General features: G+C 37.6%; 1 protein-coding gene across 1 annotated transcript in view; it reads right to left on the bottom strand.

Annotated features, from left to right (window-relative positions):
- Positions 1 to 27,640, bottom strand: part of SMC1B (structural maintenance of chromosomes 1B) — a gene marked incomplete at both ends in the record, with an annotated part of 85,736 nt that overhangs the window by 41,596 nt on the left and 16,500 nt on the right. The window contains 10 exons of the mRNA XM_082850476.1: positions 659 to 838; positions 2,553 to 2,738; positions 5,305 to 5,512; positions 6,104 to 6,186; positions 15,742 to 15,882; positions 16,835 to 17,093; positions 18,789 to 19,027; positions 22,118 to 22,321; positions 22,412 to 22,524; positions 25,559 to 25,747. Of these exons, the coding sequence (XP_082706602.1) occupies positions 659 to 838; positions 2,553 to 2,738; positions 5,305 to 5,512; positions 6,104 to 6,186; positions 15,742 to 15,882; positions 16,835 to 17,093; positions 18,789 to 19,027; positions 22,118 to 22,321; positions 22,412 to 22,524; positions 25,559 to 25,747 (1,802 nt within the window). The remainder of the gene's footprint in view (positions 1 to 658; positions 839 to 2,552; positions 2,739 to 5,304; positions 5,513 to 6,103; positions 6,187 to 15,741; positions 15,883 to 16,834; positions 17,094 to 18,788; positions 19,028 to 22,117; positions 22,322 to 22,411; positions 22,525 to 25,558; positions 25,748 to 27,640) is intronic.

The raw sequence follows: 27,640 nt of genomic DNA on the forward strand, positions 1-27,640 counted from the left end.
TAGTTTATGCCCTTAGGCATTGTGTTACATTTCATCACAGATGTTTAAAGAAAAACTATGTCAGATAATTTGAAGAATTTAATACTGCTTAACTAAATACAAACTCTATTTCAATTGACAGTAAAACAATATTTTTAAAACCAAAATTACTCCCTTGAGAGACTGGTATCTAGTAACCTCGTTTCAATTGTGCTATTTCTACAACTTCAAAATGTGTTAAAACCTTGAATGTGTAAAAGGACAATTAATATCTCCATTGAGCTATGGAAGAATTAACCCAGAATGTAAAATAAGCACCTAAAATCTTTTCTGGTATTCAGAAACACATGTATCATATATGTAAGTACAGGGAAAATCTGAGATTCGACAGGGGCATTTATTGTATATAGAGTAAAAAAAAATTAAGAGCTTTAGGCTCTCACTACAGTAAATCTAACGTCCAAAATATGATTTATGATTTGGGGAAGTATTAGAGAAATTAATTTTTTGAAAACTGAACATTATAAAAACTACTGAAGCCATTAACATCTTAGTTTCTATTTTAGTTTCCCCTACATAAGAGAACATATGAAAGCATATATAGATATTTGTGTGTGTAATATGTTAGTCTTATAAATACTGCTTCAAATTATCCGAAAGTACAATCTAAGCCTCTTACTTTCCGTCTTTCAGGTCCATTGAAGGCAATATGCCTTGCTTCTTCCACAGTCTCACAGACAAGGCCATTTCCACACACAAACTGAATTACTTTCTTCAGCTGAGGAAACTGAGTCTTTATGACATCAATCGCCATTTTACAGCCTTTAATCTCCCGTAATCTTTCATTGATTGGTTTGATCTAAACGGTTTAAAATATACTTGATATATTAGGTATATTAAAATAAAAACCAAACACTCAGTACATTCTTTTTCAAAGAACATACATAAGCATGAAAGCAAATGATTAGTAGTATGTACTTATACACAATAAAAGTTTGACAAGAACCTGATGAACAATATCCCACCTTTGGCTTGTGTAATATTTTTTAAAAATACACTTCATCAAAAGCCAGAAGATATAATTTCTAGATGCAACTCTGTCACTAACTAGTTGGGATAAAGCAATAGATGAGAAGCCCTTCATGCTCTCAAAATCATAAAATCTAGTGGGAGATAATACCCATTTACATACTTTCAAAAGAGTGGCACAATAGCATGGAACTCAGAAAATCATTTTAGGCTTAAATGATCAGGAAAGCTTTTACATCTTCTTTGACATGACTTTTAAGTTGGGTCGATAAAGAGATCAAAAGATGTCTGCAATATATTACTGAAAAACAGCAAGTATAATTTCATTTTTGTAAAACAAAACAAAGGGAAAACCCGACATACAACCAAAATATGTGTGTGTGTATATATATATGTATATATATATATACACACACACACATATATATACACACACATATATATATGGAGCATATATTTATATAAATTTGTATGGATGGAAGCAATCTAAAATAGTTGTGATAAAGGAATTGAGCACTGAGATGAGGTAGGAGTATTTCCTTTATATTTGATACACTTCTGTATTATATTTTTAAAAAATGAGTGTGCCTTGAAAAAAACTTAAGCATGAAATACATAAAACAGAATTTTAACAGGCAGATGAACTAGGTTAAATACTTTTAGTGGGCAGAACGTATAAACAAAGGTGTGAAACTACAAAAGGCCAAGTCTGAACCATTAATACCCAGTTAGCATTTGCTGAGCCCCTCCTCTGTGCCAGGCACTGTGCTAGTGATTCCTTGCAATAATACAATAAGGTAAGGACTAATTCCTCCACTTCACAGATGATGAAACTGACACTCAGAAAAGTTAAGGACAAATCAGTGAGAACTAATTAGAAGGAGGGCTGCCATTTAAACTCAGGTCAGTCCAACTCTAGGGCATGTGCTCCTAACCACTATGCACACTGCCTGCAGTTCAGGGACTTGAAAGCTGGACCAAGTAGAACATTTTCTTTATTAAGCAATGAAAAGATCACTGAAGGATATCAGCTGTGATAATGATGGAGTTCCTGCCTCAGGAATTTAAACTTTGGATGCTCTAAGGCCTTTCAATACATACCTCAAGGTTCAAAATTTGGCTTGCTCCACACCAAGAGCTGACATGTATATTTACTGGACCACATATTTACAACTGAGACTCTGGGTTGGCATTTCACCGACAGAACATATGTCTTATCCATCTCCTATACTTTGCTATAGGACAAAATAAATTGCTGGCTAGTAGGCAGAGTGGTACACTGCTAGAGCAATGTCCTTGAAATCACCAGGGTAAATTATGGCAAAACTAGATTAGGAAGAAATGATATGAAGGCAAGAAAGATAGCACCCACTTGATACTATTCTTTGCCTGCCAATACATTAACACCAGCCATTTGAATGAATGACTAACTGGCATCCAACTTACGATTTTTTCAATCACTACCATAGTCTCAGGCAATAAAGACACACTTTAAAAGACAGAATTATATCACTACTAAATACTAAGGATTATAAATTACTTACATCAAGGTAATCTAAAGCAAGGAATGTCTCAGGTTCAGCTCTTTCCTCCTTCAGAAATCGAATACAATCTTTTGCTACCTTTTCAGAGGCTACAACAATGGCAAACATGTACCGACCAAGAAGTTTAGTAACAGCCAGCTGGTATTTCTTATGTATAGGATGACACAGGTCAAGCAGTCTTCCAAACTTAGCAGGTTTCAAAAAAGGAGAGAAAAACAAATACATTAATGAGGAACATATAATTCATTGTTTTCTAATGTAACAAAGCAGCATAGACCAAAAACTAATTTTCTAAATTATAAACATGATAATTTAACAGTCTCATTCAAATGGAAATAAATTTCATTATGAAATATCCATTTAGGTGTGTCACACTTCATTCAACAAAAGAGTAATAAGGAGGGATTAGTCATACCAAGGTATTAAAATATTTTACAAAGCTAGCAATTAAATAGTATTCATTCATTCCCTTATTTATTAAATAAGAAACTGCTGAGGCACCTACTACATGAAGGCACTGAGCCACAAACTGGGTAAACACGCCTGAGTAAAACATCCTCTCTGACCTCACAGAGCTTTCAGACTAGCAGGGAAGGAAGATATAAATAATCAATAATTGCATGCATGTACAAAGTAGAGTTATAACAGGCACTGTGATTAAGCACAGAGAGCTCTGAGAATATGTATCAGGGACGAGGTTGACCTGAGAAGCCAGGGAAGGCTTCCCACGGAGAAGTGTTTTTGGGGATCTGAAGACTGGTCAAGAATCAGACTGAAGTTCAAAAAGTCTATTAAATGTCACAGTGCCACCCGTCCTGTGCCAATGCTCCCTAGAATGTCTGCAGATTCAACTTTACATCTTTAGACTCTTTCTTCAATGTCAGGTTCTACTTCGAAATACCAATTTCTTCATGATGGATCATCATTGTCTTTAATATTTATTACCTTGGTCTTTGCTCTTCTCAATTTACCTATGATTAACTCAAGCCTTACTTCTAGGTCAGTAATTTGATTTTCAGCTATGTAATCCATTCCTTGTTATTTGCAATTTATTATTAGTTCAGCAGTGTTTGTTCTTGATTTGTCTCCTTAGCTCTACCTTTTTCTTTTTCTTTTATTCCGTTTTAGCTCATATTTGAACCTGATTTTATGAATTCAAGTTCTTATTAAATTGTCCACAGCACAGAACACTTATGGGGGATTTTGTCCTGTAACCTTCTTCCACAAGGCTCTTCGACTTCTAAAAGCCTTTTAAATTATTCTTTCTTTTTATTATTATATGTACCTATAGATGCCATATTGATTCTCTTCACCTTCCCTATATTTAATGTGGGCAGCTCTGGGCAAAGCTTTTATTTTCTGTGACGGATAATTTTTTTGATTGTCTCACCTAAAATTGAGATGGTTATCTCCTCTGAGCAACAGATGATGGACCAAGTATTTTTTGTTCTATATTCTAAGTATTTTCTGATCTATTTCCCATCATCTAAGGGCTTAGACGGCAGGGGTAAGAGAGCTGTGCTAAGGCTGTGCATATGCTTTACTTGAATACCTGAGTTTTGTTCTTTCTTCTCAGTTTTTAATTAGTATCCCATACCAAGGTTTCTCTCCTTGGGGGAAGAGAACAAATCCCATTTTTGGGGAGAGGGTTTTGATTTGGCTTCTCAATTTGACAAGGAGCCCTAGAGCCTTCACCTCCATCTAAGAGAAGCAGAGGTCCATGTTCTCCGATTCTATTTTAGTGATAATTTTTACTCTAAAGGAAACAAACATATGAGTTTGCTTCTTTCTAGATTAAGGGATAGTAAGTGAGAATTCTCAGGAGTTAATCGATGTGTCAGTTTGCCTTCTGCATAATTAAGAACAAGCAAGGCTATACTTCAATCTTTTTAAAGAAGCTCTGGGCCACGGCCGTTCTCTGGAGGTTATAGCATACGATGTATGAGCCCCTTCCCTCCTTTGGGTGCTGAACTAGTTTCTCACTAGGTTTTGTCATTCTCCTTAGTATTAGGGGAAGAATTCTGCGGCCCAGCCTTATTCCTCCATCATTGTCTAGAAGTTAAGACTAACACTTAAGAGTCAGAAAGGCAAAAAGGATGCTGTAAAGGAAACGAAGATGGGAGGCCAGAGAGACAGGAGGAAAACCAACAGAGTGTAGTATCATGGAGGCCAATGGACAGGTGTTTCCAAAGAGTGCAAGCGGTTAACACAGGGTACACTGGTGTCAGTGACAAGAAAGTGAGATGCCAGACCCCAATTCCGAAGGAAACAATTCTGTGAGGCTGACTCCCCAAGCAACAGGTTAGTAGATATTGCTGTACTGGGGCTAATGAAATACACTAGTAATACTGGATAGCAGTCACATTTGGAGAATAAAAATTCACTGTTTCAAAAGTATGCCAACAATGTCTACTGAAAAAAATATTTTAAAAAACTTGAAATCATGAAGAAATGAGGTTTGAGGACATGTGTCTATGGGCGACAGACTATTTCATGCACCTGTGTCCTTTGGGGATGTTGGCCATACCTGGACTTTCTGGGTAATGTGTTCATGTTAATGTTTCTCCCCAATAATTACTTATCTATAGACATTACTGGGAGTTATTTACATTTTACCTCAGTTATTTACTATTATGTCTTAAATATAAATAATAAAACACAAAACTTATAGATTTCTGAAATAACATTACTTCTTATTAATGGCAAAATTTTAATCCCAAATAAGAAAGCTTAGCCTTTTTATTTCAATTACCACAGAATCTGGGTGAAGTCTTTTAAGGTGTTCCAGAACCTCTGCTCTCTTTTGCTGACGTTTTCCCTCATGGTTATCAATTCCAGCATTCTGCAGTTCACTTCTAATAAGATTCAGCTCTTCATTAACTTCAGACATTCTTGATTTTGTCTTTTCAATTTCATCCACTAGGGTTTCCTCTTGCTGTTTTTTCTCTTTCAAGAAATTCCTACACAACAGTAACAATAATACATTATACAGCAAAAAGAAAACCCAAAATTTAGGAACTACAAGATACAGTATACTCTAGTCTGGCATTGCAGGGGAATGGAATAATGCTCTATCAATTTTAAACGATGAAAATACAATATAATAAACTTAGCACCAAACATGGACAAAAGATATTTTAATCATTCTTTCTTGATCCAAAAGATACATATTTCTGGATTCTGAAAAAGAAAGGATAGGTCACTATAACCAGAGAAATCATCATAAGCTTAATGGTAAGTAAATACCAATTAAAAAGAAATTCTTCGTGGTAGAATACTTAGGTGGTGCTAGCTTTCATGACATACATTTATTATAAAATATCGATACCAAAAGAGAGTTTTAAGTTTCACCACTGTTAGACATTTATATTTTCAGAACTTAAACCTTAGTGGTCAAGGATAATTTTTAATTATCTACAATGGAATAAAAAAACAATGGAGGACAAAGACATTATGATACAGTGGAAGTATTCATCTGATGACTATACTACAAATATCGAGACCCCTGAGATACAAGAAAGCTGCAAGGAATTTGTTTTTACTATACTTACATGCATGTTTTTATATACTCCTCCAACTTCTCTATTCGCTTTTTATGATCTTCTATTTGTTCTTTTATTTGTTTTAGATTTCCCTAAAATAGGAAATGAAATCTGAAATCAATTACAGCAAATCCAAACAAAATTGATTACTTTTCACTATATGCCCAGAACTTACTATAACAGCATACATTGTTCTAAATTTGAAATATATATAACCACATGAAAATTCTTATAAGAGCACATTTTAACTTTGAAAAGGCAATATGGTACAGAGCTTTGAGGTTTCAAGGCTCAGGGTTCAAATCCTGGCTCCATCATTTATGTCCTGGCTGGAGATACCTGATCTCCAGCAAGTTTACTTTGGTAACTTCAAACCCCAGGGAGATTATTTTCAAATATCTATATACAGTTCTTATCTCTCTCTCAAACTAACTCATTCAATAAATATTTATTCACTGCCTACCATGTGCTAGGAACTACAGATATAATAATGAACAAGACAGAGTCCCTGCTCTCAAGGACTAAGGTTTGGTGGGAGAAACAGACAAATAAGTAATTCCGACAGAGTGGCTCAGCACTATAATTGTATAGGAATCTCCGAGGCAGCTATAGGCTTGTGGAAGGAGGGCTTCATGCTCCACATTCACCTTATCACCAAGTCCAAGGATTGTGGTCGTCTCCAATTTGTTTCTCACCTTTAACATTCTCCCAGTCTCATGCATCCTGCACATTATAGCAAGATTAATCTGTCTTACTCCATTACTAAGTGATCTAAAACCAGGAGTGTACAAAAGTAAAAAACACAATTCTTTTTCAGTATACAACAGCAAAAAAGAGAAGAAATACCAGTTTTCAAGTGGTAAAGGATAAAATATACCATGAAGTTAATGATCTCATTTTACTCATTTATCACAGAAATTCACCGAACAAACATCTACTATGCTAGGTGCCAACAGCTATAAAAATGATTAAGATACAATTCCTTTTCTCCAGGGACTCCCACATTTTGAAATTAGAGTCCCCATATTGAAATTCTGTTATCTCACTTAAGAATTCCATTCAGGCTTCCCTGGTGGTCCAGTGGTTAAGAATCCGCTTGCCAATGCAGGGGACAAGGGTTCAAGCTCTGGTCTGGGAATATCCCACATGCCGCGGAACAACTAAGCCCATGTGCCACAACTACTGAGCCTGCACGCCTAGAGCCCGTGCTCCACAACAAGAGAAGCCACCGCAATAAGAAGCCCGTGCACCGCAGTGAAGAGTTGCCCCCACTCACTGCAACTAGGGAAAGCCTGCGTGCAGCAATGAAGACCCAACGCAGCCAAAAATAAATAAATAAAATAAATAAAAGTTAAAAAGAAGAATTCCATTCAAAGAGACAGGAACAAGATTAGCTAACATCAAGGACCAAGTTTAGTCAACTGGAAACACCTGCCTCTGCCTTTACTCTGGCCAGTCCCAGGGCTTGTGTCAGGGCCTGGATGCTCCCTTGGACACGTCATGGGGGATAATCAGACTGCCTTGACACCAGGCATTCTGGATTCAAGATGCCAGCTGATCATGCCAGTTGTCTAGAAAAACCAACCCCTGCCCAGCCCCTAGTGATCCTGGATCTGTGGAAAGTTATAGCCCTTTCCACCTGGGAACCACCAGTCCTGTGGGAAACCAAGTATGAGTACAGATTTTTTCATCTCTTTCCACCCTGATATGTTATTTCTTCTGTCAGTGTTTTTCTATTCAAAAGACAACAGAGATTCAATCAACACTTACCGACATCTACCAAGTACATGGGACTTACAATAGGACACTATTACGAATCCTGCCTTTAAAAAGCTTCCAGCCTAATAGAGCTATACCATTAACTGTACTTTTCCTCCAATCTGATAAAAGCCCTTAGACAGAAACAGATTAAGAACAATGGGTGATTAGATGAGGAAGAAACTATTTTTCAGGTTTTTTTTTTGGTGGGGTGGGGAGAAAAGGCAAACCAGGGAAGACTTTGTGGTGTGGGTAACTATTGAATTGAACATGTAATGATGAGTAGGTTTTTCCAAAATTAGCATGCACAGAGGCAAAAATGTGCAATGAGAAATCAGTGTATAATTTTATAATGTGATACAAATTATACCAGTGTTTTAAAAGTAATTACTGATATGTTATACATTTTTCTCCTTCCACAAAATGTCCTCTCTTCTACTCATATGATTATCAATATATAAGTATATTATCATATACTACCCTTCATATTTGTTTGTATTTTCATCTGCTAACTCACAAAGAGACTACAATGAGAGGCATACAGTGTAGGATTAAGAAGGTTCATTCTGGAGACAAAGTGTTTAGAATCAAATCCCAGTTCCTCCACTTACTAGTTCAGTCAAGTTAACTATCTCGTGCCTTGATTCCTTCATTTTTAAAATTCATTAATCCAACAAATACTTATTATCTGCTCTAGATCAGGAACTATTCTAGGTGCTTGAGATGTACCAGCGAACAAAACAAACATCCCTGCTCTTGTGCAGTTTACATTCTAGAGAGGGACAGTAGACAAACAATATGCAAATTAAACAGTATGTTAGGAGATAAACACTGGGAAAAACAGAGCTAGGGTAAGGGGAGCAGAAGTGCACCGGGGACTACAATTTTAAATAGGGTAGTCAGGGTAGTAGGTCTCATTGAGAAGGCAACATTTGAGCAAAGACTTACAGGACATGAGAGTGTTAAAAATTAAGAAATGTAGGGAAAGCATGTTCCAAGCAGAGGAATAGCCAGTGCAAAGGCCCTAAGGCAGAAACATGTCTGATACGTTCCAGGAGGCCATTACAGCTAGACCACAGAGAACAAGAGCGAGAACAGAAAAACAGGAGGTTTGAGAGGTAAATTGGGGTGGAAGGGGCAAGCAGATCATGTAAGTCTATGTAGGGCACTCAAGGACTTTGACTTAAACTTTATGTGCAAGGGGAACTCACTAGAGGACTTCAAAAAGAGCAAGTTTCATGATCTGATTTAGATATTAAAAGCATCACTCTGGCTGCTGTGCTGAGACTATTATGAAGGAGACACAAGAGAGAAAACTTTCAGGCTACTACACTGATCTAAACAAAAAACAAAAAGATGGTGGCTTGGACCATGGTGGTAGCAGTAGAAATGGAGAGAAGTGATAAGAGTTTTGGTATACTTTGAAGGTGGAGCCAACACAATTTCCTAAAAGAGTAAAAGATGGACTCCAAGATTTTTGACCCCATCAACCAGTAAGACTGACTTGTCATCATCAGAGATTGGAAAGACTATGTTTGGGGTGCATTTGGGTGTGAGCAGAAGTTCAGTTTGGGACTTAAGTTTAAGATATCTATTCAATACCCAGAATGAAGATGATGAGGAAGCAGCTGGATATATGAGGTTGTGAGCTAGAAATACAATCTTGGGAGTCATCAACAGATGGTATTTAAAGCTATAAGAATACAGAGGGTATGGCCAAGGTGGAGGAGTAGGAAAACCCTGAATTCACCTCCTTCCATGAGCATACCAAAATTACAACTACTTATAGAGTAACTATGAGAAAAACCTGAAGACTATCAGAAATGATTTGCCACAAAAAAAGATATAAAGAAGGAACCACGAGACAGGTGAGCAGGGCAGAGACATGGTACAGTCAGGACCAATACCCCCGGGTTGGGGACTCATTAACAGAAGAAATATGACGATCATAGAGGTTCTCCCCAAAGAGCAAGGGGTCAGAGCCCCACATCGGGCTCCCCAGCCCGGGGGTTCTGCACCAGGAAGGTGAGCCCCCAGAACGTCTGGCTTTGAAAATGAGCAGGGTTTACATACCAGAGAGCCAGAGGACTGTGGGAAACAGAGACTCTCTACTCTTAAAGGGCGCATGCAAAATCTCATATGCTCTAAGTCCCAGCACAGAGGCAGTAGTTTGAAAGCAGTCTGGGTCAGATCCACTTGCTGATCTTGGAGAACCTCCTGGAGAGGCAGAAGGCAACTGGGATTCTTCCTGGGGACACAGATGCTGGTGGCAGCCATCTGGGGGAGCTCATTCTATAGTGATGACACCAGTGCTGGCAAGCACTGTTTTGGAATCCTCCCTCTGGCCTAAAACTGCCCACCAGCAGGCCTGCACTGGTCATGTGGGGTCCAGGCCCCACCCACCAGCGGTCAGCAGCAGCCCTGGGCCCTCCCAAGCTGTGCAGCCAGCCATGCAGGACCTGGCCTCACCTATCAGTGGGCCAGTAGCAGCTCTGTGCCCTTTAGGCTGCACAGCCAACCACATGGAAGCCTATCTCACCCTCCAGCAGCCGCAACCACGCACAAAGTAGGGCCTTGCAGCCAACAGGGCCAGGGGCCTGCCCCACCTACGGCATGCCCAAGTAGTTACCTCCCTGCCAACAGAAGGGTGCATGCAGCCCACACAGGGGGCACCAGAGGGGAGTGTGCTGCTGGGCCCCACAGGACATCTCCTACGTAAGGCTACTTCTCTAAGATTAGGAAGTAAAAACAACCTACCTAAAACATAGAAATATACACAGAGAATTAGGTAAAATGAGAGGACAGGGGAGTATGCTCCAAATAAAGGATTAAGACAAAACCTCAGGGGACTTCCCTGGTGGCGCAATGGTTAAGACTCTGTGCTCCCAATGCAGGGGGCCCGGGTTCGATCCCTGGTCAGGAAACTAGATCCCACATGTATGCCGCAACTAAGAGTTCACATGCCATAACTAAGGAGCCTGCCTGCCACAACTAAGGAGTCTGCCTGCTGCAACAAAGGAGCCCACGTGCCGCAACTAAGGAGCTGGCGAGCTGCAACTAAGGAGCCCTCAAGACACAACTAAGGAGCCCATGTGCTGCAACTAAGGAGCCCACATTCTGCAACTAAGGAGACTGCAAGCAGCAACTAAGACCCAGCACAACCAAATAAATATTTTTTTTTATAGAAAGACAAAACCTCAGAAAAAGAACTAAAGGAAATAAAGAGGAGCAATCCACCCCATAAAGATTCTCCAAGGTAATGATCGTAAAGATGCTCACTAAAATAGGCAGAAGAATGGGCAAACACAATGAGAATTTCAACAAAGAGTTAGCAAATATAACAAAGAACCAAACAGATTAAGAATACAATAACTGAAATAAAAAGTTCACTAGGGGACTTCCCTAGTGGTACAGTGGTTAAAAATCCGCCTGCCAATGCAGGGGCCACGGATTTGATCCCTGGTCCAGGAAGATCCCAGGTCTGGGAAGATCCCAAATACTGCAGAGCAACGAAGGCCATGCGCCACAACTACTGAAGCCCACGTGCCCTAGAGCCCATGTGCTGCAACTACTGAGCCCGTGTGCTGTAACTACTGAAGCCCATGTGCCTAGAGAAGCCACTGCAGTGAGAAGCCCACACACTGCAATGAAGAGTAGCCCCTGCTCACTGCAACTAGAGAAAGCCCATGTGCAGTAATAAAGACCCAATGCAGCCAAAAATAAATTAAAAAAAAAAAAGTTCACTAGACGGAATCAACAGAAGATTAGATGAAACAGAGAAATAGATCAGCAATCTGGAAGACAGAGTACCGGAAACTGCCCAAGCAGAACAGAAAAAAGAATTTTAAAAAATGAGCATAGTTTAACAGACCCCTGGGACAATATCAAGTGTACTAACATTAGCATTACAGGGGTCCCAGAAGGAGAAGAGAGAGAAAAAGGGGCAGAGAACTTATCTGAAGAAATAATAGCTTAAAACTTCCCTAACCTGGGGAAACAAACAAACATCCAGGTCCAGGAAACACAGAGAGTCCTAAATAAGATGAACCCAAAGAGATCCATACCAAGACACTTTATAATTAAAATGGCAAAAATTAAAGATAAAGAGAGATTCTTAAAAGCAGCAAAAGAAAAGCAACTAGTTATGTATAGGGAAACTCCCATAAGACTATGAGCTGACTTTCCAGCAGAAACTTTGCAGACCAGATGGGAGTAGCACAATATACTCTAAGTGATGAAAGGGAAAAACCTACAACCAAAACTCTACCAGGCAAGGCTATCATGCAAAGTTGAAAGAGAATGAGTTTTACAGACAAGCAAGCAAAGGCTAAGAGCTCAGCACCACTGAACTGGCTTTATAAGAAATGTTAAAGGGACTTTTCAAAATGGAAAAGAAAAGGATACAACTAGAAATCTGAAAATTATGGAAAGAAAAATCTCACTGGTAAAGGCAAACCTACAGTAAAGGTAGTAGATAAACCACTTATAAAGCTAGTAGGAAGGTTAAAAGACAAAAGCAGTAAAATCATCTGTAACCACAATAAGTAGTTAAAGGATATACAAAACAAAAAGATGTAAAATATGATGTCGAAAGCATTAAACTTGGGACTTCCCTGGTGGCGCAGCGGTTAAGAATCTGCCTGCCAATGCAGGGGACACAGGTTCGAGCCCTAGTCTGGGAAGATCCCACATGCCACAGAGCAACTAAGCCTGTACGCCACAACTACTGAGCCTGTGCTCTACAGTCCACGAGCCACAACTACTAAAGTCCACGTGCCTAGAGCCTGTGCTCTGCAACAAGAGAAGCCACCGCAGTCAGAAGCCTGTACACAGCAATGAAGAGCAGCCCCCGCTCACCGCAACTAGAGAAAGCCCACGCGCAGCAATGAAGACCTGACGCAGCCATAAATAAATAAATAAATTTATTTATTTAAAAACAAAAAAACACATTAAACTTGGGCTTCCCTGGTGGCGCAGCGGTTGAGAGTCCGCCTGCCGATGCAGGAGACATGGGTTCGTGCCCCGGTCTGGGAAGATCCCACATGCCGTGGAGCGGCTGGGCCCGTGAGCCATGGCCGCTGAGCCTGCACGTCTGGAGCCTGTGCTCCGCAACGGGAGAGGCCACAACAGTGAGAGGCCCGCGTACCGTAAAAAAAAAAAAAAAAAAAAAAAATTAAACTTAAAGAGGGAGTAAAAATGTGAGGTTGTTAGAATGCAATGGAACTTAAGATATCAAAATAATCATATGTATATATGAATCATATATATTATGTGTTACATATGACATAACATGTTCATATATTATATATGAACCTCATGGTAACCACAAACCAAAAGCCTATGACAGATACACACAAAAAAAGAGGAAAGGAATCTAAATATAACACTAAAAATAGTCATGAAATCACAAGGGAAGAGGACAAAAGATGAAAGGAATAAAAGATAATTACAAAGTGACCCAAAAACAATGAACAAAATGGCAATGAGTACATACCTATCAGTAATTACTTTAAATGTAAATGGACTAAATGCTCCAATCAAAAGACATGGAGTTACTGAATGAATTTTTAAAAAATGTATATGCTGCCTACAGGAGACTCACTTCAGATCTAGCGACACACACACACTGAAAGTGAGGGGATGGAATAAGGTACTCCATGCAAATGGAAACAAAAAGAAAGCTGAGGTGGCAATACTTATATCAGATACAACAGTCTTTAAAACAATGATGGGCATTATTATATAATGATAAAGGGATCAAACCAACAAGAAGATATAACAATTTTAAGTATATATGTGCCCAACATAGGAGCACCTAAATACATAAAGCAAATATTAACAGAGATATAAAGGGAGAAATTGACAGATACACAAAAACAGGAGGAGACTTCAACACTCCAGTTACATCAATGGACAATTCATCCAGACAGAAAATCAATAAGGAAACACTGGCCTTAAATGGCTCATTAGATCAGATGAAATTAATAGATATATATATGACATTTCATGTCCAAACAGCAAAATAAACATTCTTTTCAAGTGCACTTAGAACATTCCCCAGGATAGATTGGATGCTAGGCCACAAAGCAAGTCACAATACATTTAAGAAAACTAAAATCATATCAAGAATCTTTTCTAACCACAACAGAGACTAGAAATCAACTACAAGGAAAAAACTGCCCAAAACACAAATATGTGGAGACTAAACAATTACTACTAAACAACCAATGGATTGATGAAGAAATCGAAGAAGAAATTAGCAAAAACACCAAGACAAATGAAAATACAATGATCCAAAATCTACGGAATGCAGCAAAAGCAGTTCTAAGAGGGAAGTTTATAGTGACCTAAACTGAGGTAGCAGCTTTGAATGGGAGAAGATGTTTGCAATCAATATATATGATAAGGGGTTAACATCCAAAACATAGAAAGAACTCATACAACTCCACATAAAAAAAAAGACCTGGACTTCCCTGGTGGCGTAGTGGTTAAGAATCTGCCTGCCAATGCAGGGGACACAGGTTCGCTCCCAGGTCCGGGAAGATCCCACGTGCTGTGGAGCAACTAAACCCATGTGCCACAACTACTGAGCCTGCACTCTAGAGCCCACGAGCCACAACTACTGAGCTCACATGCCACAACTACTGAAGCCCGCACCCCGAGAGCCCGTGCTCCGCAACGAGAAGCCACTGCAGTGAGAAGCCCGTGCACCGCAATGAAGAGTAGCCTCTGCTTGCTGCAACTAGAGAAAGCCTACACGCAGCAAAGACCCAATGCAGCCAAAAATAAATAAAATAAGTTTATAAAAAAAGAAAGACCTAATTAAAAAATGGGCAGGGTACCTGAATAGACATTTTTCCAAGGAAGACATATAGACAGCCAGCAGGCACATGAAAAGATGCTCAACATCACTAGTCAGCAGGAAATGCAAGTCAAAACCACAATGAGATATCACCTCACCCCTGTCAGAATGGCTATTACAAAGAAAACAATAACAAGTGCTGGCGAGGATGTGGAGAAAAGTGAACTCTCTTACTGCTGGTGGGAATGTAAATTGGTGTAGCCACTATGGAAAACCTTATGGAGATTTCTCACAAAATTAAAAATTGAACTACCTTATGATCCAGCAATACCACTCCTGAATACTTATGCAAAGAAAACAAATACAATAATTAAAAAAGATATATGCACTCCCATGTTCACTGCAGTACTTTTTACAATAGCCAAGATATGGAAGCAACCTAAGTGTCCATCAATAGATGAATGGATAAAGATGTGGTATATTATATATACAGTGGAATGTTACTCAGCCATAAAAAATGACATACCTATCCTCATTGTTCAAATTAAGAAATCAAAGTTCAGAGAAGTGAAATGATTTATTTATACCAGCACAGGTCAGTGACAGGACAAGACTGGATGGAAGCCAGGTCTGCCTTACTCTAAGGCAGAACACTGTAATGCTGTCTTGATAGTTACCTCTCATGTAGACTATTAAGCTCCTCTTGGGCTATGTCCTTAATGTTTCCAAATGACTTTTCACCTGCATTATGATACTTGTTTTTTTCCTTTATCAACCCTCCTCCTAACCTCACTGGACTAACCTACATGTAAGAATAGACAATATCATCTGCCCACACCTATCATTATACAGGTGCACATAAAATGCTTACTGACTATATGAATGAAGACACTGTCTGTTTATATCTTAGACCATGAAAGAGCACCTAAATGATACAATACTAAGCAGTCTAACAGGTAATCCAGAAAATTTAATTAATTCCTTATGTCTGATGTAAATCCATTTATATACTGAAAAACCAATACAAAAAAGGGAATAAAATTTCATGAAAAATAATTCTAAGTCATTACTGCCCAAACCAAGGTACCTGAGCTTCCCCATGCCTCCTCTTTTCAAATGCCAGTCTTTCTTCATCAGCCTTTTGTTCCCACTGCAGCTTTTCCAATTGTTGGGTCATTATAGCCACTTTCTTTCTTACTTGTTCCTTAAGTTCTTTGTATTGATCCAGCTGTATAAAGAGCATTTAAACATTGCTAACTCACTTAAAGAAGCATGAGAGGAAATTCTTTATATGCTATCCTTCACTAGCTGATAATTAAACTTATCAAAATTATGTTTTATATAAATTAGGCCATAATTAGCCATTTTCTCTGGCTAAGATAGCATGAACGTAAAATGAACGTCTTCTTATTTAAAACTGTTTAGATAGATCAATAAGGTATTCAAAACCAACTCTATAAGGTCTCTGTAAGAAATTCTTAAAAGAGAAAGAGCATTAAAGCTCATTAAAATTCTTAAAAAAGTTCAGAGAAAATTGTGTATTTTTCTATTTATACAGTCACAATTATTTTAGTATATATATTGTGATATAAGGTTATTATAAAATTAATGAAAGAGATAAATGACAAATTTAGTTGAGGGACTATTTGAAAACTCAATTATAAATTTTTGGATATCTACTATTGACTTATAATTAAATCTTATGTACTAAATGGATATTAATTAATCACTTAACATTTTAAATAATCTTAAGGAATCAATTTCCCTTTTGTCAATTAAGTGATCATGTTTCTTCACAGCCATATATTATCTGACTTTTAAGTTTTTACAATATTCATGAGGAAAAAAATGATTACCTTAAAAACATAAGAATATAATTTAATTACCTAACTTTTATTACAAAATGATACCATGTAACCTTGGTTGAAGTATTTCCTATGACTTTAATTAACTCATAAATGTTATAATGTCATCTAATTTTATGAAGGAAAAATAGCCTACTGTAAAGATTAAATTTAGATTCTACAATAGGCTGAAAAATTTAAATCCTCATTAATTTAAATTCTGAGGAAAATCTCCTAAAATATCAGAAAGAGAGGTCATCCTTTAATTTTTTTCTAATTAAAAGGAAAAGCTGAAACAATAGAAACAAATGATTTCCCATATGTCAACTTTTTCACCTGACTGGCTTCTAGTTCAATGTCTCGCCCTTTACGTAAAATTTCTTCCTCAATTTGCTTTTCAAAACTTCTCCATGCACCATCTAAATCAACCAGCTCTGTCTCTAAGGCCTTTATGTCATCTTCCTGTTTAGAACATTGTTTTTCACTGTCCTTTATTGATTTCTTAGCCACATCTAACTTCTTGAGGTGGTGAGAAGTGTTTTCTTTAGCTTTAATGTATTGAGGCCTCTTCTGATTTAAAAGTGCTTCAAGAGATCTAAAAAGAAAAATAAAGTTTGCTTTAAAGGAAATTTAATTTTATAGTATATAAAGGGAAGAAGTTCTTTTGATCAAATTATACATTTAAAAAGAAACGATAAAAATTGACTTTCAGAGACTATAAGCGGATCAGTGGTTACCAGATGGCGGGGGAGAACCAAATAGGTGAAGCATAGGGGAATTATTTTTTTTAAATACATTTATTTATTTACTTATTTTTTGGCTACATTGGGTCTTCATTGCTGTGCTCGGGCTTTCTCTAGTTGCGCGAGTGGAGGCTACTCTGTTGCAGTGTGCAGGCTTCTAATTGCGGTGGCCTCTCTTTGTTGTAGAGCATAGGCTCTAGGCACGCGGGCTCCAGCAGTTGTGGCTCGCGGGCTCTAGAGCACAGGCTCAGTAGTTGTGGCTCACAGGCTTACTTGCTCCGCAGCATGTGGGACCTTCCTGGATCAGGGCTCGAACCTGTGTGCCCTGCGTTGGCAGGCGATACTTAACCACTGCGCCACCAGGGAAGTCCCAGGGGAATTTTTTGAGAGTGATAAACTACTCTGTATAATACTGTAGTGGTGGACATATGACATCATGCATTTGTGAAAACTTACAGAAATTTACAGCACCAGGAGTGAATCTTAATGTATCAAATTAAAAAAAAAATCATTTAGGAGGCCGAGGGATCCTAGACGGAATGTAGAATGTGACAAAAGAATCTAACTGTATTACAAATGTATGAAACAACCTTATTGAAGAGGGTGGGGGGAAACGGGCTAACCTAAGTAACTCTGGAAATGAGTAGAGGCCACAAAACTAAAAGCAAAAGGGATTGTACATAAGCCTTGTACTCTAGTTGATAAAGTTGCTTCCCACAAGGATATGGGTTAATAATTCTTATATTGCCATACACGATTACTGGAATTGAACAATTAAGCAAATGGATGGGAGACTGTGGAACCCAGATTTCTTACTGTTGGAATAGGTGGTTACAGATAAGCAAGAAAAGGTCAACATCAATAACGATATGGGACTTCTCTGGTGGTCCAGTGGTTAAGACTGTGCACTCCCAATGCAGGGGCATGCGTTTGATCCCTGATTGGGGAACTAAGATCCTATATGCCACGTGGTGCAGCCAAAACAAACAAACAAACAAAAATAATAATGATGTCATGCTGATACTATATCTTAGATAGATGATATATAACATATATGATATATATTTTTTAAGTTTTGGTACAGCCACTTTATTTACTTATTGTCCACATCATGCAGCTTGTGGGATTTTAGTTCCCTGACCAGGGATCGAACGGGGCCCTCAGCAGTGAGAGTGCAGTCGTAACCACTGGACCACCAGGGAATTCCTCATATATGATATTTGACATCCCTGATATAATGTGATGATAACGGCATTTTACCTCTGTGGTCTTCTTCCCCCAAACCCATAAATGCTAATTATGAGAAAACTAACAGACAAATCCTAATTGAGATACTAAAAATATAAGATGTTATAAGTGAGAGAAATTGAGTGTGGGGAATATGGGAACTCTCTGTACTATCTTTAGAATTTTTTCTGTATATCTAAAAGTATTTCAAAGTAAAAAAGTTTACTTAAAAGATCAACTTTCAAAGTGTCACTTATATTTTTATTTTTTCTATCAATCTACATAAAATCCAACTGTTAATAACTATTTTGAAAACTCACTTTAATTCTTTTTCTGTTTGTTGCAGTTGTCTGCTTAACATTCCATGTTCCTTCTTCTTGGCTTTCACTGTGTTTTCATGACTAGAAAGAGACTCTTTTGTGACACTCAAATCCTTATTCACACGCTCTAACTCACTGTTTAGAAAAGAAATTTTTTTCTCATTGTGATACAGTTGGAAAAGCTGCAGTTGTATCTTGCTTTTTTTCAGTTCTTCAAGGAGACTCTGGTAACGTTCTGCCTATAAAACAGTACAATTCAACAACAGTTAAAAGGGAGTATATTTTACATTGACCTTTCATAAACTCAACTAGAGTGCCAACAAATGATCGCTAATGAATTTTTATTTTCATCATTAACAAATGTTATTCTTGCCAAAAGTACCATTATTTGGAGAAGGCTTCTGCATATGCTTCTACAATAAACCAGTAAAGGACTTTATTTATTTTCTAAAATTTCTTTCTTTCTTTATTTTTGGCTGAGTTGGGTCTTTGTTGTGGTGCACGGGCTTCTCATCTCGGTGGCTTCTCTTGTTGTGGAGCACAGGCTCTAGGCATGTGGGCTTCAGTAGTTGAGGCTCACGGGCTCTAGAGCTCAGGCTCAGAAGTTGTGGCGCATGGGCTTAGTTGCTCCGTGGCATGTGGGATCTTCCCGGACCAGGACACGAACCTGTGTCCCCTGAACTGGCAGGCGGATTCTTAACCGCTGCGCCACCAGGGAAGCCCAGTAAAGGATTTTATATTCATGCACTCAGTGGTATGGTAGTAAGAACCATGAAGGGCCACCCACTAACCGAGTCCTGTCCCATTTTTGTCTTGACCTCAGAGTTTGGCAAGCATGTCTGACATCAGCTTCCTCATTTGTAAACTGAAGGAAGTTATATGACTTTTAAGGTCCCCAGAGACTTTAAATTCAATGATTCCAGGTAAAATTCCTTCTATAGGATGTAATTTTTTCTAGGAATAGAACTAATAGGACTATTTTAAAGTTCTAAGTTATATGTGAGATGGAAGAATTTCTTTAGTATTTGTGCTATTAATAAAGAAATAAAGGAAAGTGCTGCCTTAAGAGGAAAGCTCTTAATCAATGAAATATTCCAAGTACTGGGTAAACGGTCATCTGCCAGGATGTTGTAAAAAATAACTGGGAAGGTGGACTACTCTAACTGTCCTTATAATTTTTAAAGGTCTTCAATTCTACACTGCTGTAAGCTGTTTGAGTATATTATGCATACTATAGTTTGACTTTCACTTAACACCACCCCTTTCTACTGACAAAACCAAGGACATACACATACATACAAAAATGTGAAGAAAACAGAGAAACATCACTAATAAGGAACACATCCACTTTTCATTTATTTCTTCAAATATTTATTAATTGCCTATTGTGTGCCAAGCCCTCTTCTATGTACTGGAAATATAGTAGAAAACAAGATCGAAACAGTCTCTGCTCTTGTAAGTTTATAATCTAGTTATTTTAATGGGGCAGGGAGGGAAGAAGAGGAGTCAGAGATGAAATAAGCAAACAAATAATACACAAGATAATTTCATACAGCAAAATATGCTACAAAATAGGGACTTCCCTGGTGGTCCAGTGGGTAAGACTCCATGCTCCCAATGCAGGGGGCTCAGGTTCGATCTCTGGTCGGGGAACTAGATTCCGAATGCATGCCGCAACTAAGAAGTCCACGTGCCACAGCTTAAAAAAAAAAAAAGATCCTACATGCCGCAACTAAGACTCGGTGCAGCCAAAATAAATAAATAATAAATCTTAAAAAAAAAATGCTACAAAAGAAACAAAATAGAGTAATGCAATAGTACCAGGGAAGGGATGCTAATTTAGATTGGGGGCGTGGACAGCAAATGCCTGCCTGAGTAAATGGCTTTTTTATGAAAACTTGAATGAGAGTACCAGCCATGTAAAAATCAGGTGTACAACTATCTAGGGAGAGGAAATAGCAAAAGCTCCAGGATAGAAGGGAGCATGGTGTTTCCAATAAATAATAAAGGTCAGTGTGGTAGGAGAGTAGAGGAAGTTAAAGCTTCAGCGGTGAACAAGGGGCAGATCAGCAGGCTGGAAAGGGAGACTAGATTCTCAGTGCAATAGGAAGCACTGCTCTCGAAGAGATTTTATGCAAGACAAAATCTGATTTGTATTTGAAAAAGATTACTCTAAAGGCAAACAGTTATCAACAATATACAAGGCACTACATTAGACATTGTGAAGGGCACCAAGAACTACCACAGAGGGACTTTCCTGGTGGCGCAGTGGTTGGGAATCCGCCTGCTAATGCAGGGGACACGGGTTTGAGCCCTGGTCCAGGAAGCGCCCACATGCCGCGGAGCAACTAACCCCACGAGCCACAACTATTGAAGCCCACGCACCTTGAGCCCTTGCCCCACAGCAAGAGAAGCCTGCGCACTGCAACGCAGAGTAGCCCCCGCTCGCCACAACTAGAGAAAGCCTGAGCGCAGCAACGAAGACCCAACGCAGGCAAAAAATTAATTAATTAATTTTTTTTAAAAAAAAGAAAGAACTACCACAGAATGGCATTCACAAAGTGTGGCTATGGCCTCCTAGAGTTTTACAGTTTCACTCTTTAACGAAACCCCTGAGGTCAAAACTAGTTTCATAATAATACTCAGATTTTATTTGCCTTTTTCACTGTGTTGACATCTGCACTGATGCTGTAAAAGCCAATGGAGGGTAAAGCTGCTAGGTCTTAACACAAATAAGATTTAATACAGAAGCAGATATGAGAATTCATCTGTCTTCTATTAAGCCAGATATTAAGGAGATTATAAAAAGGTAAAACAATACCACTCTTCTAATTATTTGGTTTTAGAAAACTCAGTTATTTTTCATAAAAATATGTTACTTATGTTAATATGAAATGAGTTTATTATTATTTTTACACTAATCATTAAAATATATTTTTTAAATGTCTCAGTTTTAATTTTAAATACAATACATATAAATAGACACAACCCACATGAACAGAAACTCTTTGGGGTCCTCAATAATTTTTAAAGTATAAGAGGACAAGATCCAAAAGTTTGAGAGCCTCTGCAATGTAAGATATAAATCCCTCAAGTTTAATTTTAGTTGGGAAAATCAGACATCTTTGCAGTGCAGGTTGTCCTGCCTATTTGGGAGAAAAAACCCGAACAGTGGAAAATACATCAAAAAGTTTATCTCTGATGAATAATGGGCTTTATTTGTCTTATGTTATTAAAAGAATCTTTTTAGTAACCCCACACCAATACCTACAATTCTAACACAAAGTTTTTGTATCCAACACTTAATTAGTTACATCATGACACCTTACCTCTTCCTTCTCTAATTTTGCATGTTTACGCTCTGCAGCTACATTTTTTTTCTTATTAAAATTAAACTGTGCATCTTCTTCGGCTTTCTGTAACTTTCTTTTCTTTTCCTCATACTCTCCTATAAGCTCTCCTGAAGTGCTGATTTCCTCAAAAAACTGCGTTCTTTCTTTGGGTTTTTTCAGTGAAATTGACTCCACAGTTCCCTTTTAAAAATAGTTAAGCACACCAACATATAAAATATAATGATATATTTTCAAAATCATGAATAAAATAAAATACTACAAGCTATTTACCTGAAAAACTAGACAGTTCCGTGCTTTGACTATTATGCCTATCTTTTCTAACTCTGTGATATAAGCAGAACGACTCACAGGACTATCATTAAAACAATATTCTGAGCATCCCCCTAAAATAAAAGAATAAAGGCTGTTATAGGAAGTATAAATACCAGACATATATCAACAACTACTGAAAGCTTAATAAAATTTTTTTCTTACTGAAATAGCCAGTTATGCAATAATATACATGTTAATAAATGCATTTAATCAGTCAACAAATATTGAGTGTCTACTACATGCCAAGGAGTGCTCTACAGCGGTGAACATAACAGATGTCTGACCTCAAGGAGCTTATATCCTAATAATGGAGACAGACAAAAATGAGATATGTAAGTAAAATGACTATCATGCGAGGAAGTGTTAAGTGCTAAGGAGTAAAGTAGAGGTAGGAAGGGGGTGTGGTAGTCTCTGTGTAGGAGAAAGAGGCATTGCAATTTTAAATAGGATGCTGGAATGGTCTGAATGTTTGTGTCCCCACTAAATTCATATGATGAAATCCTAACCCCAAAGGTGATGGTGTTAGAAGGTGAGGCCTTTGGGAGGTGATTAGGTCATGACAGAGGAGCCCTCATGAATGGTATTAGTGTGCTTATAAAAAGATCCTACAAGGCTCCCTAGTCTCATCCACATGTGAGGATACAATGAAAAGTCTGCACAGAAGAGAGCCTTCATCCAACCATGCTGGCACCCTAAGCTTGTATTTTTAGTCCCCAGAACTGTGAGAAATAACTTTCTATAGTTTATAAGCTAAGAAGTCTGTGGTATCTTATTATAATAATGGACTAAGACAGATGAGCTGGGAAGAAGAACAAAGCTGGAGGCATCACACTTCCTGATCTGAAGTTACATTACAAAGCCACAGTAATCAAAGCAGTGTGGTATTGTCATAAAAACATACAGAACAATGGAATAGAATAGAGAGACCAGAAAGAAATCTAAGCATCTATAGTTAACTGATCTTCAACAAAGGTGCCAAGAACACACAATGGGGAAAAGACAGTCTCTTCAATAAATAGTGTTGGGAAAACTGGATATCCACATGCAGAAGAATAAAATTGGACCCTTATACAAAATGGACACCATACACAAAAATTAACTCAAAATGGATTAAAGACTTAAATGTAATACCTGAAACTATGAAACTACTAAGAGAAAACATAGGGAAAAAGCTTCCTGACATTGCTCTGGGCAACGATTTTTTTGGATATGATACCAAAAGCACAAGCAACAAAAGCAAAAATAGACAAGTGGAATTGTATCAAACTGAAAAGCTTCTACACAGCAAGGGAATCAATCAACAGAGTGCAAAAGGTAACCTACAGAATGGGAGAAAATATTTTGGAACCACTTATCTGACAGGGGTTAATATCCAAAATGAATAAGGAATTCATATAACTCAACAACAAAAAACCAAATAACCCAATTTAAAAATGGGCAAAGAACCTGAATAGATATTTCTCAAAAGTTGACATACAGATGGCAAACAGCTATGTTAAAGGGTGCTCAATAGTAGGAATCACCAGCAAAATGCAAATCAAAACCAGAATGAGATATCACCTCACACCTATTAGAATCAAAAAGACAAAAGACAAGTGTTGGTAGGATGTGAAGAAAAGGGAACCCTTGACTATTGTTGGTGGGAATATAAATTGGTACAGTCACTATGGAAAACAGTATGAAGATTCCTAAAAGAATTAAAAATAGAACTACCTTATGAGCCAACAATCCCACTTCTGAGCATATATACAAAAAAAATGAAATCTGTACCTTGAAGAGTTATTTGCACTCCTATGTTCATTGCAACATTATTCACAATAACTAAGATATGGAAACAACCTAAATGTCTTTCAATGGATGGCTGGATACAGAAAATGTAGGAATATTATTCAGCCTTAAAAAAGAAGGAAATCCTGCCATTTGTGACATCATGGATGAACCTGGAGGACATTATGGTAGTGAAATAAGCCACATACAGAAAGACAAGTATTGAATGATCTCATCTATATGTGGAATCTAAAACAGTTAAACTCATAGAAGCAGAGAGAAGAATGGTGGTTGCCAGGGGCTTGGGGGAGGGGGAAATGGGGAGATGCGGGTCAAGGGGTACAAAGTTTCACTTATGCAAGATGAGTAAGTTCTGGAGATCTAAGTATAGCAATGTGACTATGGTTAACAATACTGTATAGTATAGTTCAAATTTGCTAGGAGGGTAGATCTTAAGTGTTCACACACACACAGAAAATAGTAACCGTGTGAGGTGATACATATGTTAATTAGCTTGATTGTGGTGATTATTTCACAATGTATATTAAAACATCAAGTTATACAATTTGAACATATACAATTTTTATTTGTCAATTATACCTCAATAAAGATGGGAAAAAATAAATTTATGATGGTTTATTAAGTAAATAGAGTAAGCTAGGGACTCTGACTGAGATGGAGATTTTTGATTAAAAAACTCCAAGAAAGTGAGAAAACTAACCAATGAAAATATCTAAGTGATAAAGTGGTGAAATACTTAAATTATGCACTAAGGTATATGTACATAATAATAAGTATTTCTAAAATTATCTGTGATTGAAGTTGAGGAAAGTTAATAAGAGTATTTATACATTAGAACATTAGAACCATGTTGTAGTGGCAGACTGAAAACAACAAAAAACAAAACCAAGAAACGTCTACTTACAGAGGCTCTGTAAACTCCCACATAAATAGAAAAAATATATATACATAACTCTCAATCTTGTTTACTCAGGAAATACAGGGATTCATGAATAAATCATAACAAAATACAAAGTCAAATATTTCACACAATTTGCTTTTTGGTGGTAGGAAAAACTTTCTAAACAAACCAAAAATACGCATTTAGTTAGTTCATCACTAGGAAAACCAGAGATAAACGTAAACAAAGAACCTCAGGAAGGACTTTTATGACATCACTGTCTTTGAGGTAGACTCCCTCCTTCATTTTAACGGAATAACCAGGGAGAAAAATGCTACTTGACAGTAGGGGAATTTGAATAAATATGTCTGCTTAAAGAAAAGTCCGGTGTAGAATCAAACAGGTTCTATTACTTGCTACCCAAGATAAAAAAATACCTCGGATAGTCCTTGCAAATGTTTTCTCTTCTCCACTTTCTTCCACGTATACAATTTTTACACTTGCAGAAGAAGAAACAGGTTTTCCAATATGTGCTCCATGAATAAGTTCTTGAATAGTTTTCACTCTTAAATTAGCTATTTTTTCTCCCATTACAAAACTAAGTGCATCCATTACATTAGATTTTCCTGGGGAAGGAGAGAAAAAGTTATTTATTCTTAATGATGAAAAACCTTGCCCAGAGCCAAAGAAACCGGGCTACCAAGGGCCAATACACGTATCTAAATAGTACTGTCTTTTTTGTATTCAAAAGGCATGTGACGGAACAATTTTATGTAGATAACTGGTTTCTATGTAGCTATGGTAGAGTATTAAGTTATCTAAATGTAAGGATCTATACATGGATCTAAGCCCCAGCTCTCTCCCGCTATTAAGTATCATACCATGGCAAATCACTTAACTTCTCTGAATTTCAGTTATCCCCACTTTATAAATTTTAAGTGTCACATATTTTTAAAAAATGGCTACCTCCAGGATTTTCCCAAAGGCTAGACTAGGGTTGCTAGAACATTTATGATTGGTATGTGTTGGTAGTGCAGAAAAGTTATATAGCATGTCCAAGCTTGCTATCTACTGAAAGTCCTGCTTACAAGGTTAGCTGGCATCATGGGATTGGGATTTGGATTCTGTGAGGGTTTCCACCACTTTCTGATAAGAATGTTGCACTGTGCCTAAACTGTTTATATAAACAATATGATTTATGCTGAATACTTGCTTTCTTTGTAGGGGTCTGGAATTTTGGTATGTGCTAGGCAGAGGTGCTTATGTGACCATTTCCCAATAAAAACCCTAGGGGTTGAGTCTTTAATGAGGTTCTTTGGTAAACAACATCTCACAATGTGTTGTCACAACTCGTTGCTGGAGGAATTAAGCCTGTCCTGTGTGACTCCACTGGGGGAGGATTCATGGAACCTTGCACCTGGTTTCCTCAGAGTTCCTCATGTGCCTTTTCCCTTTGCTGAGTTTGCTTTGTTTCCTTTTGCTGTTATGAGTAACAGTCCTGGGTACAACTATATGCTGAGTCCTGGGAGTCCTCCTAGTGAAACTGGGGGTAGTCTTGGGGACTCCCAACTCAAATGGCAAACTGTTCTCCAACCATGAGCCGATAGTTTAAGACAATTTCCAAGGTGCAATGTCATTTCAGCTACTACCATCTGTACGTAATTTTCTTTCTTTTTCACATTCGTTCCCTCATATCCACAAGCAGTTTAAATTTCTAGTGCCCAAAGCAGGGAAAGTAACATAAACAAGAGAATACTGCCAATCACTGGAAATATGGCTTAGTTTTAGAAGTTCATGATCTTTCTAAAAAGAACTAGAAGTGGTTAAAAATGCTGCAAATGTATTTAACTAAGTCTCAGTTAACTAACAGGTATGAAACATGGCTTTTTTGGGTTAACTGATAATCTGCAGATTGAGAGCTATTGTAAGATGGTTACATATATAGGACCAAACGAACAATTGAATTATTAAGTCTGACAGTAACAGAATTAAACAGAAACTGGTTTTGGTCAATCCTTATTGAAAGTCTGCCTAAAATAAACACTTCCCCATCCAAATTCATTCATTACATTAATTCTTTTGTGTGCTAGGTCATAAGGATACAGTAAAAGAACAAGAGAGATACAACTCTGTCTAATGAATGTTATAATCTATTAAGAAAGTCAAACAATAAACAAAAAAGAATTATATATTATAAGTATCATGAGGAAACAAACTGAGTGATGAAATAGAGGGTAACTGGGAGAGGTAACTTCAGATAGGATGGTCAGGAAACATTTGTTAAGTGCCTAGCTTAACAACCACCTGTTGGCAAAAATGAATGAATTAATGAACCAAGTTAAGTTTTGTAATGGTCAGAGCAGGAACCTCTGCTATAAATAATTCAAAACCAATATCAGGAAAATAATAATTCTGGAAGAGTTACCTTTTAGACTATCATCACTTGATGAAGATGAACCAAATATTCAAAGACATAAAAATTACAGTATCACTCTCCCATCTCAAAACCTCAATATTTG

Source organism: Leucopleurus acutus, assembly GCF_964270905.1.
Source record: "Leucopleurus acutus genome assembly, chromosome: 11".
In the NCBI taxonomy this organism is placed as follows: Eukaryota; Metazoa; Chordata; class Mammalia; order Artiodactyla; family Delphinidae; genus Leucopleurus; species Leucopleurus acutus.